This window comes from Chiloscyllium plagiosum, unplaced genomic scaffold (assembly GCF_037043375.1).
Source record: "Chiloscyllium plagiosum isolate Xiang-an unplaced genomic scaffold, Cpla_swu_hap1 HiC_scaffold_26, whole genome shotgun sequence".
NCBI classification, from domain to species: domain Eukaryota; kingdom Metazoa; phylum Chordata; class Chondrichthyes; order Orectolobiformes; family Hemiscylliidae; genus Chiloscyllium; species Chiloscyllium plagiosum.
The window spans coordinates 20,822,851-20,841,749 of NW_028270164.1; the positions used below are offsets into that span (position 1 = coordinate 20,822,851).

At 59.7% G+C, this 18,899-nt stretch overlaps 2 protein-coding genes across 3 annotated transcripts in view; one reads left to right on the plus strand and one right to left on the minus strand.

Moving 5' to 3' along the window:
- Positions 1-1,951: 1,951 nt before the first annotated feature.
- On the minus strand, positions 1,952-7,611 carry atp5pb (ATP synthase peripheral stalk-membrane subunit b). 2 transcript variants are annotated; one of them, XM_043716619.2, is made up of 7 exons: positions 7,478-7,611; positions 5,592-5,628; positions 5,076-5,221; positions 4,276-4,439; positions 3,647-3,772; positions 3,245-3,424; positions 1,952-2,166 (listed from the first exon to the last, which is right to left on the minus strand). In XM_043716619.2, exons 1-7 carry the CDS (start codon positions 7,503-7,505, stop codon positions 2,095-2,097), a joined length of 753 nt encoding a protein of 250 aa, XP_043572554.2. In that variant the 5' UTR covers positions 7,506-7,611; the 3' UTR covers positions 1,952-2,094. The 2 variants fall into 2 exon arrangements, with proteins under 2 accessions (XP_043572554.2, XP_087829672.1); XM_087973546.1 differs by lacking the exon at positions 7,478-7,611 and adding an exon at positions 7,266-7,380.
- Positions 7,612-7,724: 113 nt separating this feature from the next.
- The window catches only part of wdr77 (WD repeat domain 77), a 42,785-nt gene continuing 31,610 nt past the window's right edge, over positions 7,725-18,899 (plus strand). The window contains exon 1 of the mRNA XM_043716620.2: positions 7,725-7,866. Coding sequence (XP_043572555.1) covers positions 7,788-7,866 — 79 coding nt within the window. The 5' untranslated portion in view covers positions 7,725-7,787. The remainder of the gene's footprint in view (positions 7,867-18,899) is intronic.

Below are 18,899 nucleotides of genomic sequence, written 5' to 3' on the forward strand. Positions count from 1 at the left end.
CTCTCACAACCTTGTAAATCTATCCCTGACCTCACTCCCCTCAACGTCCTGTATAGTGGAACTACAATTAGGTTCCCATCCCTCTGCTACATCAGTTTAAACCCCCCCACCCCCACCGAAGAGCATTAGCAAATTACCCAAAGATATTGGCACCCCTCTGGTGAAGACCATCCTGTTTGTAGAGGTCCCACCTTCCCCAGAAAGAGGTCCAATTATCCAAGAATTCAAAATCCTCCCTCCTGCACCATCACTGCAGCCAAGTGTTCAGCTCCGCTCTCCCTGCTCCTCACTTCATTAGCATGTCTGTCAAGATGCCACTTAAACATTGTTATTGTAAGTGCCTCTGGCACAACCTCTCATAACATATTCTAGGCACTTTCCACCCTCTTAAAAATTTATTAGCCATTAAGTTTTTACACAAAGGGTGGTAACATAAGAGACGTGAAAGTACTGATATAACATTATTTTATAATTATTGCAAAACTATTATAATAAAATTCAGAAACTATTAAGATATTATCTGTCTGCCACACTCAATAAGTGGAAGTCTAAATCACTGCACAGATAAACAAGTCATTGTTGTCGTGCAAGAAAGTGCAGTAACCATTGAGTTTACAGCAAGGTCCCAGAATCAGTAATGAGATAAAAGATTAAACTTTATATAAATAATGGCACTTGAGAGATGAATGTTAGCCAAAATATTGGGTACATTAAATCAAATCTTTTATGATCAGTTGGAACATGCATATAGGGCACAGCTGAAAACTGGCAGCATCTTGAGAATAACAACCATGTCTCAGTAAAAAATCCAGCATATAAACATGGGATTTTGGAAGTTCAGAGCATAATCAATGATAAAAACAACAAACTATAATTTTAGTGGCATTATAGACAGGTTCAGTAAAATAGAAAAAAAACTTAAAACCACAAAAGCATTGGGAACTCCTCAGATATTAAAGCAGTCCACATCCATATGCAGTACAACCTGATCAACTTCCAGTTAACCTGAAAAGTGGCAAGTAGAATCTAACGAGCCCTACCCCCTGAACATTCAATGACTTTGCCATTGCTAACCTCTGAACTTTCAACATACTCAGTGGTTGTGTTCCCATTTATCTGCTTCTCTCATGCTTCCAGGTGGTAGTGGTTATGGGTTTTCAGATAGGAAACTGAACACTAATTCAACTGGAATCAGCTACATGAAAACTATATCAGAAGAACAGTTCAGACATGGAGTCCTGAAATGGGTCACTCACCTCCTGACTCCTCAAAGGCTTGTCTATCATCTACAGGACACAATGCAGGTCAGAGATGAAAAATTCTTCCCTGACCTGAATGAGTGCGTATCCAACAATACTCAAGCAGGCCAAAACCAGTCCGCTTGATCTGTACCCTATCCACCTTAATAATTCTTACTCTCTCTTACCAACAGAATGGCAATAAAAGTGCAATATATACAAAATGCACTACAGCAACTCACCAAGACTCGCTCAATTGCATCTTCAAACCCTTGATCTCTATCACCTGGAAGGACAAGGGCAGCAGACCCATATGAACAACACCAGCTTCAGGTTCCCTTCCAAGGCATACACTATACTGGTTTGTAACTATATTGCTGTTCTTTCACAGTCAAATCATCAACATTTTGAAACTCCCTTTCTAATACATATGTGGGAGTACCATCAACAGATAGACTACAGTGTCACCACCATCTTCTCAAGTGTAGTTAAGGATGGACAATAAATGTTGCCTCTGCCAAACACATGAAAGGTTATTACAAAAAAATTATGACTAGTAATTGATAATTATACTGTAGTAGTCAATAAATGAATGCGGTTGGTATGGAAACATGAAAATTAGTTGAAGACTAAACATGCTCCATGGGTGGCATCTTTAAACATGAAACAGACAGTAATGGCAAATAAGTAAAAGGAACAAAATCAACTGGAGATTTAATCAACATTCCATTTAATGTTCTGCTCCAGATTACAAGAACATTTACAAGGAACCTAGATTACATTTTTCAGTGTTACATATACATTGCAAATCTGTAGATTTGCATACATTTATGTCAATAGCAATTCTGGATCAAGGTTAAATCTTTGCTTGAGCAGTCTTTGCCAGTGCTTTGAGGTCAGAGATGCATTTGGCAATGCTCTCTTTCTCCTGTGAAGAAAAAAGCAAAATATTAGCAGAAACACATTAAATTTTTAGTACTAGCATGAATAAAAAGCTAAAAAAAAAAACTTAGAGAAGTGTGGCACAATGGTGATCCAGGAAGATGCCAGTCTATTCTGTCAGTCAGTCCTAGCCAGATTTAGGAAAGGGGGGGAAAAAAAAAATCATTTATTCAGCACATCTTAATCTCAGAATAATATAAAAATGTCATCAGTATTTTATCTGATGCTCACATTCAATTTCCTATATGAGAACTCAGAACTATTACCACCTAGAACAAGAGAAGTGGATACCCAGAAACTCCACCACCCGAAGAGTTCCTCTCCACTCCAGTTGCCATCTAGATTTGAAAATATATTGCTGTCCCTTCAGAACTGCTGGGTTGAAATTCTAAAACTCACTCTCTAATGGCATTGCAAATCTATTTACATGGAATAAACTGTAATGATTCAAAGGGACAGCTCACCATCTTCACAAGGGCAACTAGAGATGGGTAATAAATACTGGCCCAGCCAACAATTGCCACATCCTATAAATGATTTCTAAAAAGAACCTATGCAAGTATCAAAGATACTTCAGAATAACAGTCCAACACAAGATTCCTTTTCAGAAATGGGGTAGGAATGAAAAAAAAAGAAATTTCAAGGAATGAAGAGAGGACATTTCTTCTGAAATTTGGCAAGTTAGCAACATGTTCCAATGACAGTCAACTCACACCCAAATCTGCCACGAAAATTATTTTGATGCATTGAAATAAATAAGATACATCAGTTTGAAATGGGTTGGGTGCTTCAATTGTTTTTTAATATCTTTCACACGCATGCTGTAATCTGGATACATATTAAAAAATCTTCTTATACCCCAGAAAGGTTTGGTAACTTTTAAATTGACATGCAACTCCCACAGTCTCCACAGCTGCCAAGCATACACATAATACTGACAGTCATATGTATTTCAATGTACGTTTTACATATTAACAGTGGAGCTGGCAATTTTATAAGTGCACTTGTATTAACAGGATGGTCAATATAAAAACCAGTGTCTTTCATTTTATTTCTACATCTACCTGCTGGGGTGTGATACTCTGGATTACACTCTTCTCCACCCAGTTAACCATGTGTTCCTGTGCAAGTCTTCGTTGTAGATGTTGGAAACTGACTTGGTAATCCAGACGTTTCTTCACTTCATTGTACACCGTATGCAGTCGCTCACGGTAGTTGGTTTCTAGAATCATTGCAACGTTGTTCTGCAAAGACAAAAATTTGTAAATTCCTGGAGCCATGCTATCTCTGACCACATCTATTACAATGAAGCAGTCGATATTAAGAATTCATAATTTTATATACATATTAAAATGTACACCATTGGGAAACACCAATTTAAAACTGTTGCAAATGACAAGGGTATATGTCAATAAATTGCAATAATTAAAACAAATTATTGCCACTAAAACAAAATGCATTCATACCCGCTTTGCATCAAAAAGGTGCACGCGCCCTTCTGTTCTCCACTGTTCTTTTTTTTCTGCTTCAATAGCTTCTTGCAAACTGCTCAGGGCTAGATCTTTTACTTCTTGTGCTTTTTGAACCTTAGCCTGAAATTATCAAATAAATTAGAATTTAGCTGAATCATAAATACATCACTGTAATTTTGTAAATCTTCGTTTAATGAGAATTTGCACAAAATATTTGTTGGAGAAAATTTACACAAAGAATATGTTCACAAAGCTTTTCTTTAATTTAAATGTGTCATTTAACAATAGTTGCACAGGTTGCTAATCTTCTTTAAACTATGTTAACATATTGACACCAACAGCAAACAACGAAAAAAAGAAGTGTCCATTTTTTAAAAAATTAATACGTATTTCATGTGCTTTAAAGCATCACTACTGAACAGAATTTGATCTTGGAAAGATCAATAGATCCTCGTTCTCAGGGAACCAAGCGACATACGGACCAAATGGGAAAGTGGAGTGGAGATTCAAGATCTGTTGTGATTATATTAAATGGTAGAATAGACTCAATGGTACAAAAGTCTAATCCTACTCTTGATTCTTATGGCTTCTGCATCAGCTTTTTAAAATATCAATATCCTCACCTCATTCAATTTGTCAGCAAATTCTGCCACATTTTTGCCATACTTTTTGACAGCATAGAGGATAACAATGCCAATTGAGATAGCTGAAAATGTTTCATGGTTAATGACATAAATCTCCTTTGACAGAAGATAGGTTGACAGCCCAAGACCAAACATATAAGGCCCTAATAAGGAAAGAAAAACAACAAATAAGCAGGTACAAAGACTGATCATAAAGTCATTAAAAGTGACCCAGGTTAGGTTCATTAAAATCATACAATAATTCAAATACCATTTATGTAGAAGACAACTCATATTTACTGCTTAGAGATTAAAATGTCTGTTTCTTAGAAAACACAAGTCCAAAACACAATCCAGGGTTAGCCTGCACTAATAGCTAAACATTTTTAACTCTGGAAAAGGAACTATTACTTTGCAATATTATCTTTTGTGATAATAACATTTTAGATAAGGTTCTGGCAACTCGCAAGTAATTAATAAATTTGAAGGAACACTCCATTGCTCATCTATGGACAATTTAATCCCCTCCATCCGCAAAGGTGTGGACTAAGTTATAATAAAATATTCACAAAGATGTTTTTAAGAAATGTGAAGCAATGGAAACCAATAGCCTGTATTTTACCACAACAAAAGAATAAATAAAACAATTTTGAAGGAATGCATTGAATAAGTGGCACAGAAAGAGGCCATTAAGCTCAAACGGTCCATGCTGGTGTTTGTGCTCTATCATACTATAATTGCAACTATATTTTGCAACTCACTACATATCTGCTGTAATTGTAAAGGTATTATGCACTGACCTGTTACCCCAGTTTTTGGGTACAAGAATTGGAAAAATTCTTCTGGAAACAAACCATGGCGCACTTTGCCTCCTTCCTCAGGAAGGGGTGGCACTGGTGTCCAAGACTGACAACTTATATGAAAAGATTTGGATACCGGCAAAAAACTGAAAAAAAAACCAAACTATTGAAAATGCTGCACAATTTTCAAATTTTAGACAAAACTTATCATTGCCTGAAACAAAATTGTAATTTTATCTCGAGAGGGATCCCTGGGTGAAGTGACAATCATTCCAATTTATGCAAACTTCACCCATTCAAAATATATAAACTATTTCATTTTAACTCCAATTAGAACAAGAGTGTGTAGATTTTGTAGGCAAAGCAAGGTGTGAGCAAATGATACAAAGGTAACAAATATAAAGAAACTCAGCAATTATGGTTTTGCAACTTATCCGTCGTCATGTTAATGGATTGCATTGTCTCAAACATATTATTGTGGTTAACCTCAATAGTCAAGAAACTACTACTACTAACCTGGCAGTGATAGGTGCCGATGTCTTCAGAGCACCAGCTGAAAAAAAATTATACATAAATGCTTAAGATGCACACAAATTAGTCAGTAAGTGCATTAATGAATAAAACTACCCTTTTGTGGATCAATGCAGAAAATGCAAACACCTTAATTCATCCTGTGACAGTATCCTGTACCCTGAAGTCTCAAGGCTCAACCTTATATTGTCAATAAGACTGCCAAAATGAGACACTCGGGCACATTTTAATTGGCAATCTTCCAACTATTAGAAACATTATTAACCTAAACTTATTATTACTAGGGACCCTCCAACATCAGATGCCAATTCCATTGCTCATGTCCTAGAGTGAAAAGATCATTTGAATGCAAATACTTAAAAGTTATAACTTTTTCCATAGCACTTTAGCCTGTCATTAATTGTACAGGAACAGGAGCAGAAATAAACCTCCAGTCTGCTTGGTCCCTTATTTAAAATGAAGCTAAGTAACTTTTTTTATTTGGAATCTCTTTACAGCTCACTATAGTGTGAACAAAGTTTCTAAAGCCCTCAATCCATGCACTTTGACATATAATAAATGAATGCAACAGCTGGAATGAGGCTCAACAATACAAAAAATAGCCAGAGTTGAGAGAACAATAGAAATGATGAAGAAAGCATATTAATTTGACATTGGCCCAAAAGTAATTTTGAAATCTTGTTTCGTTCTCACGCTGCACACCTTCATCCCCGACACAACAATAGCCACAAAGCATAATCTACCAAATATTTAAAAGTCAAAAAATGTGGCGCTAGAAAAGCAAGGCAGATCAGGCAGCATCTGGGGAGCAGGTGAGTTGATGTTTCAGGCATAAACACTCACCAGGAATGTAATAGAACAGCTTATGCCCAAAATTTCGACTCTCCTGCTCCTTGGATGCTGCCTGACCTGTTGTGCTTTTCCAGCACCGCACTTTTCGACAGTATCTGCAGTCCTCACTTTTTCTGAATATTTAAAGTGCCTAACATCTAAAGCTCCCTGGCTTTGAAGGCCCTGCTGCATATAAAGCTTCTATAGCTCCTTGAAGCACCAATCCAACCAGCACTCCCTAGAAATATTTGAATCAACACAGATTGCCTGGTTACAAATTAGTAGGCTCAGAAGTTATGGTAAGTATAGTTTTTAAAAAAAACCCTACATAAACTGCAGTGAGATTAAATGTTTAACGCTTTCATTGCAGTTCTATTGCATGAAGGTGCCAAATCTCTCCTTGGATCAGGATGTGTTATTAGGCCAGTGCCCACCCCAATTTATCTCTCCACCCTGGAGGCTCCCTGCCTCCATTCCTGATGAAGAGCTTTTGCCCGAAATGTCGATTTTCCTGCTCCTCGGATGCTGCCTGACTTGCTGTGCTTTTCCAGCACTACTCTAATCTAAACGGTGATGGTTAGCTACCTTTGTGACCTTTAAGGTGGGCGCAAATCGATCAAGGCAGCTAACGTTGCTGGGAGGACGAGAAGAGCAAGGCCCCAGCAATAGGGAACAGTGACAGTTAAGGGAAACTCAGCAGGTCTGCCGAGAGAGAGAAACAAACAGAGCTAATGTTTCAGGCCCAGTGGCCTTTCGTTCTTTCTTTCCTGTTGAGTGAGGGACATGTGTGAAAGCCGGCTCGCTGAGCTGGAAAGTCTGTTTTCACACCTGTCGTCACCATCCGAGGTAACATCAGAGTCAGGTCTCCGGTGAAGCTCTGTTAATGAGCAGCGGGGTTTGCGGAACGCCTCTAGAGAAGGAGGACGGCAAGGCCCGGGACGAGGTGATACCCAAAGGCCTTCAGTGCAGGATCCACTCGCTTTTCCCTGGCGTGACCTTGTCTGACCTAAACCCGGTATATCTCCGACAAACTCCTTTACCGGAAGCCAGGACGACGCGCGACAACATGATCGCGGCTCCTTTTCTCTCGGCGGCGGCAGCCCGCTCCTCCGGGGGAGGTTTATAAAGGGAGGGAGGGGGGGGGAAACGCAGAATTTGCCGGCGGTATCCGCCTGCTCGGCTACCGACCCCCAGCCAAAATGGCGACGGCCCTGACTCCTCCTCCTCCTCCTCCTCCTCCTCATCCCCCCCCCCAGCGAAGGCTGGCATCTTCTCGCGAGAGGTCAGGGGTCAGGGGTCGAACGGAAGCACGCGGTGCCCGAGCCGCTGGTGAGGGGGGGAGGGAGTGGGATGGAGAACTGCTGGGGCGTCCCGCTTAATGCACCCGCCTGCATGGAGAGGCACCTGGACACGCTGCAGTACCGTAAAGGTAACCCGGGAGGGAGGGAGGATCGCTCAGAGGCTGCGCCGCTTGCACCGACGGTTGAGGTTTTTGAAATTGCGCTTCATTGGGGTTACCGCAGAGACCACTAACCCCGGCCTCACTGAGGGGAGGAGGGTGATGGGGGGGAGGGAGGGAGGATGGTGATGGGGGGGCGGGGGGAGGGAGGAGGAGGAGGAGGGTGATGGGGGGGAGGGAGGAGGAGGGTGATGGGGGGGAGGGAGGAGGGTGATGGGGGGGAGGGAGGGAGGATGGTGATGGGGGGGCGGGGGGAGGGAGGAGGAGGAGGAGGGTGATGGGGGGGAGGGAGGAGGAGGGTGATGGGGGGAGGAGGATGGTGATGGGGGGGCGGGGGGAGGGAGGGAGGATGGTGATGGGGGGGGGGGAGGAGGATGGTGATGGGGGGGCGGGGGGAGGGAGGGAGGATGGTGATGGGGGGGCGGGGGGAGGGAGGAGGATGGTGATGGGGGGCGGGGGGAAGATGGTGATGGGGGGGCGGGGGGAGGATGGTGATGGGGGGGCGGGGGGAGGATGGTGATGGGGGGGCGGGGGGAGGATGGTGTTGGGGGGGCGGGGGGAGGGAGGAGGATGGTGATGGGGGGGCGGGGGGAGGGAGGAGGAGGAGGAGGGTGATGGGGGGGCGGGGGGAGGGAGAAGGAGGAGGAGGAGGGTGATGGGGGGGCGGGGGGAGGGAGGAGGAGGAGGAGGGTGATGGGGGGAGGGAGGAGGAGGGGGGCGGGGGGAGGGAGGAGGAGGGGGATGGGGGGGAGGGAGGAGGAGGGGGATGGGGGGCGGGGGGAGGAGGGTGATGGGGGGGCGGGGGGAGGAGGGTGATGGGGGGGCGGGGGGAGGAGGGTGATGGGGGGGCGGGGGGAGGAGGGTGATGGGGGGGCGGGGGGAGGATGGTGATGGGGGGGGCGGGGGGAGGATGGTGATGGGGGGGGCGGGGGGAGGATGGTGATGGGGGGGGCGGGGGGAGGATGGTGATGGGGGGGAGGGAGGAGGATGGTGATGGGGGGGAGGGAGGAGGATGGTGATGGGGGGAGGGAGGAGGATGGTGATGGGGGGGAGGGAGGAGGATGGTGATGGGGGAGGGAGGGGGAGGGAGGAGGAGGAGGGTGATGGGGGGAGGGAGGAGGATGGTGATGGGGGGGCGGGGGGAGGATGGTGATGGGGGGGCGGGGGGAGGATGGTGATGGGGGGGCGGGGGGAGGATGGTGATGGGGGGGCGGGGGGAGGATGGTGTTGGGGGGGCGGGGGGAGGGAGGAGGATGGTGATGGGGGGGCGGGGGGAGGGAGGAGGATGGTGATGGGGGGGCGGGGGGAGGGAGGAGGATGGTGATGGGGGGGTGGGGGGAGGGAGGAGGAGGAGGAGGGTGATGGGGGGGCGGGGGGAGGGAGAAGGAGGAGGAGGAGGGTGATGGGGGGGCGGGGGGAGGGAGGAGGAGGAGGAGGGTGATGGGGGGGAGGGAGGAGGAGGGTGATGGGGGGGCGGGGGGAGGATGGTGATGGGGGGGCGGGGGGAGGATGGTGATGGGGGGGGCGGGGGGAGGATGGTGATGGGGGGGGCGGGGGGAGGATGGTGATGGGGGGGGCGGGGGGAGGATGGTGATGGGGGGGGCGGGGGGAGGATGGTGATGGGGGGGGCGGGGGGAGGATGGTGATGGGGGGGAGGGAGGAGGATGGTGATGGGGGGGAGGGAGGAGGATGGTGATGGGGGGGAGGGAGGAGGATGGTGATGGGGGGGGAGGGAGGAGGATGGTGATGGGGGGGAGGGAGGAGGATGGTGATGGGGGAGGGAGGGGGAGGGAGGAGGAGGAGGGTGATGGGGGGAGGGAGGAGGATGGTGATGGGGGGGCGGGGGGAGGATGGTGATGGGGGGGCGGGGGGAGGATGGTGTTGGGGGGCGGGGGGAGGGAGGAGGATGGTGATGGGGGGGCGGGGGGAGGGAGGAGGATGGTGATGGGGGGGCGGGGGGAGGGAGGAGGAGGAGGAGGGTGATGGGGGGGCGGGGGGAGGGAGAAGGAGGAGGAGGAGGGTGATGGGGGGAGGGAGGAGGAGGGGGGCGGGGGGAGGGAGGAGGAGGAGGATGATGGGGGGAGGGAGGAGGATGGTGATGGGGGGGCGGGGGGAGGATGGAGGAGGAGGAGGAGGGTGATGGGGGGAGGGAGGAGGATGGTGATGGGGGGGCGGGGGGAGGATGGTGATGGGGGGGCGGGGGGAGGATGGTGATGGGGGGGCGGGGGAGGATGGTGATGGGGGGGCGGGGGGAGGATGGTGATGGGGGGGCGGGGGGAGGATGGTGATGGGGGGGCGGGGGGAGGATGGTGATGGGGGGGGCGGGGGGAGGGAGGAGGATGGTGATGGGGGGGAGGGAGGAGGATGGTGATGGGGGGGAGGGAGGAGGATGGTGATGGGGGAGGGAGGGGGAGGGAGGAGGAGGAGGGTGATGGGGGGAGGGAGGAGGATGGTGATGGGGGAGGGAGGGGGAGGGAGGAGGAGGGTGATGGGGGGGCGGGGGGAGGGAGGAGGAGGAGGGGGAGGGAGAGGGGGGGAGGGTGAAGGGGGAGGGAGAGGGGGGGAGGGTGAAGGGGGAGGGAGAGGGGGGGAGGGTGAAGGGGGGGAGGGTGTAGGGAGAGGGGGGGAGGGTGAAGGGGGAGGGAGAGGGGGGGGAGGGAGAGGGGGGGGAGGGTGAAGGGGGAGGGAGAGGGGGGGAGGGTGAAGGGGGAGGGTGAAGGGGGAGGGAGAGGGGGGGAGGGTGAAGGGGGAGGGAGAGGGGGGGAGGGTGGAGGGTGAAGGGGGAGGGAGAGGGGGGGAGGGTGAAGGGGGAGGGAGAGGGGGGGAGGGTGGAGGGAGAGGGGGGAGGGAGAGGGGGGGAGGGTGAAGTGGGAGGGAGAGGGGGGGAGGGTGAAGGGGGAGGGAGAGGGGGGGGAGGGTGAAGGGGGAGGGAGAGGGGGGGGAGGGTGAAGGGGGAGGGAGAGGGGGGGAGGGTGAAGGGGGAGGGAGAGGGGGGGGGAGGGTGAAGGGGGAGGGAGGGGGGGGAGGGTGAGGGGGGAGGGTGAAGGGGGGGAGGGTGTAGGGAGAGGGGGGGAGGGTGAAGGGGGAGGGTTTAGTCGGGGGGGAGGGTGAAGTCGGGGGAGGAGGGTGAAGTCGGGGGAGCGGGGGGAGGAGGAGTGGGGGGTGATGGGGGGGCAGGGGGAGGAGGAGGGGGGGTGATGGGGGGGCGGTGGGAGGAGGAGGGGGGGAGGGTGAAGGGGGAGGGTGAGGGGGGAGGGTGAAGGGGGAGGGAGAGGGGGGGAGGGTGAGGGGGGGAGGGTGAAGGGGGAGGGAGAGGGGGTGAGGGTGAGGGGGTGAGGGTGAAGGGTGAGGGGGTGAGGGTGAAGGGGGAGGGAGAGGGGGGGAGGGTGAAGGGTGAGGGAGAGGGGGGGGAGGGTGAAGGGGGAGGGAGAGGGGGGGAGGGAGAAGGGGGGGAGGGGGGAGGGAGAAGGGGGGGAGGGTGTAGGGAGAGGGGGGGAGGGTGTAGGGAGAGGGGGGGAGGGTGTAGGGAGAGGGGGGGAGGGTGAAGGGGGAGGGGGCGAGGGTGAAGGGGGAGGGGGCGAGGGTGAAGGGGGAGGGAGAGGGGGCGAGGGTGAAGGGAGAGGGGGCGAGGGTGAAGGGGGAGGGGGCGAGGGTGAAGGGGGAGGGAGAGGGGGGGAGGGTGAAGGGGGAGGGAGAGGGGGGAGGGAGAGTGGGGGGGAGGGTGAAGGGGGAGGGAGAGGGGGTGAGGGTGAAGGGGGAGGGTGAAGGGGGAGGGTGAGGGGGGGAGGGTGAGGGGGGGAGGGTGAGGGGGGGAGGGTGAAGGGGGAGGGAGAGGGGGGGAGGGTGAAGGGGGGGAGGGTGTAGGGTGAGGGGGGGAGGGTGAAGGGGGAGGGTGAAGGGGGAGGGTGAAGGGGGGAGGGTGAAGGGGGAGGGAGAGGGGGGGAGGGGGGAGGGAGAAGGGGGGAGGGTGAAGGGGGAGGGTGAAGGGGGGAGGGTGAAGGGGGAGGGAGAGGGGGGGAGGGTGAAGGGGGAGGGAGAGGGGGGGGAGGGAGAGGGGGGGGAGGGAGAGGGGGGGGAGGGTGAGGGGGGAGGGTGAAGGGGGAGGGAGAGGGGGGGAGGGTGAAGGGGGAGGGAGAGGGGGGGAGGGTGTAGGGAGAGGTGGGGAGGGTGAAGGGGGAGGGTTTAGTCGGGGGAGGAGGTTGAAGTCGGGGGAGCGGGGGGAGGAGGAGGGGGGGGTGATGGGGGGGCAGGGGGAGGAGGAGGGGGGGGTGATGGGGGGGCGGTGGGAGGAGGAGGGGGGGTGATGGGGGGCGGTGGGAGGAGGAGGGGGGGGTGATGGGGTGCGGTGGAGGAGGAGGGGGGGTGATGGGGGTGCGGTGGGAGGAGGAGGGGGGGTGATGGGGGTGCGGTGGGAGGAGGAGGGGGGGGTGATGGGGGGGCGGGGGGAGGAGGAGGAGGGGGGTGATGGGGGGGCGGGGGGAGGAGGAGGAGGGGGGTGATGGGGGGGCGGGGGGAGGAGGAGGGGGGTGATGGGGGGCGGGGGGAGGAGGAGGGGGGGTGATGGCGGGGCGGGGGGGAGGAGGAGAGGGGGGGGTGATGGGGGGGCGGGGGGAGGAGGAGGGGGGGGTGATGGGGGCCGGGGGGAGGAGGAGGGGGAGGGTGAAGGGGGAGGGAGTGGGGGGAGGGAGAGGGGGGAGGGTGAAGGGGGAGGGAGAGGGGGGGAGAGTGAAGGGGGAGGGAGAGGGGGGTGAGGGTGAAGGGGGAGGGAGAGGGGGTGAGGGTGAAGGGGGAGGGAGAGGGGGTGAGGGTGAGGGGGGAGGGTGAAGGGGGGAGGGTGAAGGGGGAGGGAGAGGGGGGGAGGGAGAGGGGGGGAGGGAGAGGGGGTGAGGGTGAAGGGGGAGGGAGAGGGGGGGAGGGTGAGGGTGAGGGGGGGAGGGTGAGGGTGAAGGGGGAGGGTGAAGGGGGTGAGGGGGTGAGGGTGAGGGGGTGAGGGTGAAGGGGGAGGGTGAAGGGGGAGGGAGAGGGGGGGAGGGTGAAGGGGGGGAGGGTGAAGGGAGAGGGGGGGAGGGTGAAGGGGGAGGGAGAGGGGGGGAGGGTGAAGGGGGAGGGAGAGGGGGGGAGGGTGTAGGGAGAGGGGGGGAGGGTGTAGGGGGAGGGAGAGGGGTGGAGGGTGTAGGGGGAGGGAGAGGGGTGGAGGGTGTAGGGGGAGGGAGAGGGGGGGAGGGTGAAGGGGGAGGGAGGGGGGGGAGGGTGAAGGGGGAGGGAGGGGGGGGAGGGTGAAGGGGGAGGGAGAGGGGGGGAGGGTGAAGGGGGAGGGAGAGGGGTGGAGGGTGAAGGGGGAGGGAGAGGGGTGGAGGGTGAAGGGGGAGGGAGAGGGGGGGAGGGTGAAGGGGGAGGGAGAGTGGGGGGGAGGGTGAAGGGGGAGGGTGAAGTGGGAGGGAGAGGGGGGGAGGGTGAAGGGGGAGGGAGAGGGAGGGTGATGGGGGGGCGGGGGGAGGGAGGAGGAGGAGGAGGGTGATGGGGGAGGGAGGAGGAGGGTGATGGGGGAGGGAGGAGGAGGGTGATGGGGGGGCGGGGGGAGGGAGATGGGGGGGGGGAAAGGGAGGGAGGATGGTGATGGGGGGGAGGGAGGAGGATGGTGATGGGGGGGCGGGGGGAGGATGGTGATGGGGGTGCGGGGGAGGATGGTGATGGGGGGGCGGGGGGAGGATGGTGATGGGGGGGCGGGGGGAGGATGGTGATGGGGGGGCGGGGGGAGGATGGTGATGGGGGGGCGGGGGGGAGGATGGTGATGGGGGGGGCGGGGGGAGGGAGGAGGATGGTGTTGGGGGGGCGGGAGGAGGGAGGAGGATGGTGATGGGGGGGAGGGAGGAGGAGGATGGTGATGGGGGAGGGAGGAGGAGGAGGGTGATGGGGGGAGGGAGGAGGATGGTGATGGGGGAGGGAGGGGGAGGGAGGAGGAGGAGGGTGATGGGGGAGGGAGGAGGATGGTGATGGGGGAGGGAGGAGGAGGAGGGTGATGGGGGAGGGAGGAGGATGGTGATGGGGGAGGGAGGGGGAGGGAGGAGGAGGGTGATGGGGGGAGGGAGGAGGATGGTGATGGGGGAGGGAGGGGGAGGGAGGAGGAGGGTGATGGGGGGAGGGAGGAGGAGGGTGATGGGGGGGCGGAGGGAGGAGGAGGAGGAGGGTGATGGGGGGGCGGAGGGAGGAGGAGGGTGATGGGGGCGGGGGGAGGGAGGGGGAGGGAGGAGGAGGAGGAGCGGGAGGGAGGAGGAAGAGGAGGGTGATGGGGGGAGGGAGGAGGAGGGTGATGGGGGGGGAGGGAGGAGGAGGGTGATGGGGGGGCGGAGGGAGGAGGAGGAGGGTGATGGGGGGGCGGAGGGAGGAGGAGGAGGAGGAGGGTGACGGGGGGAGGGAGGAGGAGGAGGAGGGTGACGGGGGGAGGGAGGAGGAGGGTGATGGGGGGGCGGGGGAGGAGGAGGGTGATGGGGGGGGGCGGAGGGAGGAGGAGGAGGGGGGTGATGGGGGGGCGGGGGGAGGGAGGAGGAGGAGGAGGGTGATGGGGGGAGGGAGGAGGAGGGTGATGGGGGGCAGTGGGAGGGAGGAGGAGGGTGATGGGGGGGCGGGGGGAGGGAGGAGGAGGGTGATGGGGGGGAGGGAGGAGGAGGGTGATGGGGGGGAGGGAGGAGGAGGAGGAGGAGGGTGATGGGGGGGCGGGGGGAGGGAGGAGGAGGAGGAGGGTGATGGGGGGGCGGGGGGAGGGAGGAGGAGGAGGGTGATGGGGGGGCGGAGGGAGGAGGAGGAGGAGGACGGTGATGGGGGGGCGGGGGGAGGGAGGAGGAGGAGGGTGATGGGGGGGCGGGGGAGGGAGGAGGAGGGTGATGGGGGGGCGGGGGAGGGAGGAGGAGGGTGATGGGGGGGCGGGGGAGGGAGGAGGAGGGTGATGGGTGGGCAGGGGGAGGGAGGAGGAGGGTGATGGGGGGGCGGGGGGAGGGAGGAGGAGGGTGATGGGGGGAGGGAGGAGGAGGGTGATGGGGGGGAGGGAGGAGGAGGGTGATGGGGGGGAGGGAGGAGGAGGGTGATGGGGGGGAGGGAGGAGGAGGGTGATGGGGGGCGGGGGGAGGGAGGAGGAGGAGGGTGATGGGAGGGCGGGGGGAGGGAGGAGGAGGAGGAGGGTGATGGGGGAGGGAGGAGGAGGGTGATGGGGGGGCAGGGGGAGGGAGGAGGAGGGTGATGGGGGGCAGGGGGAGGGAGGAGGAGGGTGATGGGTGGGCGGGGGGAGGGAGGAGGAGGGTGATGGGGGGGAGGGAGGAGGAGGAGGAGGAGGGTGATGGGGGGGGGAGGAGGAGGAGGAGGGTGATGGGGGCGCGGGGGGAGGGAGGAGGAGGAGGGTGATGGGGGGGCGGGGGGAGGGAGGAGGAGGAGGGTGATGGGGGGGCGGAGGGAGGAGGAGGAGGAGGGTGATGGGGGGCGGGAGGAGGGAGGAGGATGGTGATGGGGGGCGGGGGGAGGGAGGAGGAGGAGGGTGATGGGGGGAGGGAGGAGGAGGAGGAGGGTGATGGGGGGAGGGAGGAGGAGGGTGATGGGGGGGCGGGGGGAGGGAGGAGGAGGAGGGTGATGGGGGAGGGAGGAGGAGGGTGATGGGGGGGCGGGGGGAGGGAGGAGGAGGAGGAGGGTGATGGGGGAGGGAGGAGGAGGGTGATGGGGGGGCGGGGGGAGGGAGGAGGAGGAGGGTGATGGGGGAGGGAGGAGGAGGGTGATGGGGGGGCGGGGGGAGGGAGGAGGAGGAGGGTGATGGGGGGAGGGAGGAGGAGGGTGATGGGGGGGCGGGGAGGGAGGAGGAGGGTGATGGGGGGGCGGGGGGAGGGAGGGGGCGGGGGGAGGGAGGAGGAGGGTGATGGGGGGGCGGGGGAGGGAGGAGGAGGGTGATGGGGGGCGGGGGGAGGGAGGAGGAGGAGGAGGGTGATGGGGGGAGGGAGGAGGAGGGTGATGGGGGGGCGGGGGGAGGGAGGAGGAGGAGGGTGATGGGGGGAGGGAGGAGGAGGGTGATGGGGGGCGGGGGGAGGGAGGAGGAGGAGGAGGGTGATGGGGGGAGGGAGGAGGAGGGTGATGGGGGGCGGGGGGAGGGAGGAGGAGGGTGATGGGTGGGCAGGGGGAGGGAGGAGGAGGGTGATGGGGGGGCGGGGGGGAGGGAGGAGGAGGGTGATGGGGGGGCGGGGGGAGGGAGGAGGAGGGTGATGGGGGGGAGGGAGGAGGAGGGTGATGGGGGGGAGGGAGGAGGAGGGTGATGGGGGGAGGGAGGAGGAGGGTGATGGGGGGCGGGGGGAGGAGGAGGAGGGTGATGGAGGGGCGGAGGGAGGAGGAGGAGGGTGATGGGGGAGGGAGGAGGAGGGTGATGGGGGGGCGGGGGGAGGGAGGAGGAGGAGGGTGATGGGGGGGCGGGGGGAGGGAGGAGGAGGAGGGTGATGGGGGGGCGGGGGGAGGGAGGAGGAGGAGGGTGATGGGGGGGCGGGGGGAGGAAGGAGGAGGAGGGTGATGGGGGGGAGGGAGGAGGAGGGTGATGGGGGGGCGGGGGAGGGAGGAGGGTGATGGGGGGCGGGGGGAGGGAGGAGGACGATAGGGGGGCGGGGGGAGGGAGGAGGAGGATGGGGGGGCGGGGGAGGGAGGAGGAGGATGGGGGGGGGCGGGGGAGGGAGGAGGAGGATGGGGGGGCGGGGGGAGGGAGGAGGACGAGGAGGTTGATGGGGGGCGGGGGGGAGGGAGGAGGAGGAGGAGGAGGGTGATGGGGGGGCGGGGGGAGGGAGGAGGAGGAGGAGGAGGGTGATGGGGGGGCGGGGGGAGGGAGGAGGAGGAGGGTGATGGGGGGGCGGGGGAGGGAGGAGGAGGGTGATGTGGGGGCGGGGGGAGGGAGGAGGAGGAGGGTGATGGGGGGGCGGGGGGAGGGAGGAGGAGGGTGATGGGGGAGGGAGAGGGGGGGAGGGTGAAGGGGGAGGGAGAGGGGGGGAGGGTGAAGGGGGAGGGAGGGGGGGAGGGTGAAGGGGGAGGGTGAAGGGGGAGGGTGAAGGGGGAGGGTGAGGGGGGGAGGGTGAGGGGTGGAGGGTGAGGGGTGGAGGGTGAGGGGTGGAGGGTGAGGGGTGGAGGGTGAGGGGTGGAGGGTGAGGGGTGGAGGGTGAGGGGCGGAGGGAGAGGGGGGAGGGAGAGGGGGGGAGGGTGAAGGGGGAGAGGGTGAAGGGGGAGGGTGAAGGGCGATGGAGAGGGGGGAGGGTGAGGGGGGGAGGGTGAGGGGGGGAGGGTGAAGGGGGAGGGTGAAGGGGGAGGGAGAAGGGGGGAGGGAGAAGGGGGGAGGGTGAGGGGGGGAGGGTGAAGGGGGAGGGAGAGGGGGGGAGGGTGAAGGGGGAGGGTGAAGGGGGAGGGAGAGGGGGTGAGGGAGAGGGGGTGAGGGAGAGGGGGTGAGGGAGAGGGGGGGAGGGTGAAGGGGGAGGGAGAGGGGGTGAGGGAGAGGGGGTGAGGGTGAAGGGGGAGGGTGAAGGGGGAGGGAGAGGGGGGAGGGTGAAGGGGGAGGGAGAGGGGGGGAGGGTGAAGGGGGAGGGAGAGGGGGGGAGGGTGAAGGGGGAGGGAGAGAGGGGGAGGGAGAGGGGGGGAGGGGTGAAGGGGGAGGGTGAAGGGGGAGGGAGAGGGGGGGAGGGAGAGGGGGGGAGGGTGAAGGGGGAGGGAGAGGGGGGGAGGGAGAGGGGGGGAGGGTGAAGGGGGAGGGGAGAGGGGGGAGGGTGAAGGGGGAGGGAGAGGGGGGGAGGGTGAAGGGGGAGGGAGAGGGGGGGAGGGAGAAGGGGGGGAGGGTGTAGGGAGAGGGGGGGAGGGTGAAAGGGGAGGGAGAGGGGGGGGAGGGAGAGGGGGGGAGGGTGAAGGGGGAGGGAGAGGGGGGAGGGTGAAGGGGGAGGGAGAGGGGGGGAGGGTGAAGGGGAGGGAGAGGGGGGGAGGGTGAAGAAGGGGGAGGGAGAGGGGGGGAGGGTGGAGGGAGAGGGGGGAGGGAGAGGGGGGGAGGGTGAAGTGGGAGGGAGAGGGGGGGAGGGTGAAGGGGGAGGGAGAGGGGGGGGAGGGTGAAGGGGGAGGGAGAGGGGGGGGAGGGTGAAGGGGGAGGGAGAGGGGGGGAGGGTGAAGGGGGAGGGAGAGGGGGGGGAGGGTGATGAAGGGGGAGGGAGGGGGGGGAGGGTGAGGGGGGAGGGTGAAGGGGGGGAGGGTGTAGGGAGAGGGGGGGAGGGTGAAGGGGGAGGGTTTAGTCGGGGGGGAGGGTGAAGTCGGGGGAGGAGGGTGAAGTCGGGGGAGCGGGGGAGGAGGAGTGGGGGGTGATGGGGGGGCAGGGGGAGGAGGAGGGGGGGTGATGGGGGGGCGGTGGGAGGAGGAGGGGGGGTGATGGGGGGGCGGTGGGAGGAGGAGGGGGGGTGATGGGGGGGCGGTGGGAGGAGGAGGGGGGGTGATGGGGGGGCGGTGGGAGGAGGAGGGGGGGTGATGGGGGGGCGGTGGGAGGAGGAGGGGGGGTGATGGGGGGGCGGGGGGAGGAGGAGGGGGAGGTGATGGGGGGGCGGGGGGAGGAGGAGGAGGGGGTGATGGGGGGGCGGGGGGAGGAGGAGGAGGGGGTGATGGGGGGGCGGGGGGAGGAGGAGGAGGGGGTGATGGGGGGCGGGGGGAGGAGGAGGAGGGGGTGATGGGGGGGCGGGGGGAGGAGGAGGAGGGGGCGATGGGGGGCGGGGGGAGGAGGAGGGGGGGCGGGGGGAGGAGGAGGGGGGGGCGATGGGGGGCGGGGGGAGGAGGAGGGGGGGCGGGGGGAGGAGGAGGGGGGCGGGGGGAGGAGGAGGGGGGCGGGGGGAGGGGGCGGGGGGAGGAGGAGGGGGGGCGGGGGAGAGGAGGAGGGGGGCGGGGGGAGGGGGCGGGGGGAGGAGGAGGGGGGGCGGGGGGAGGAGGAGGGGGGCGGGGGGAGGGGGCGGGGGGAGGAGGAGGGGGGGCGG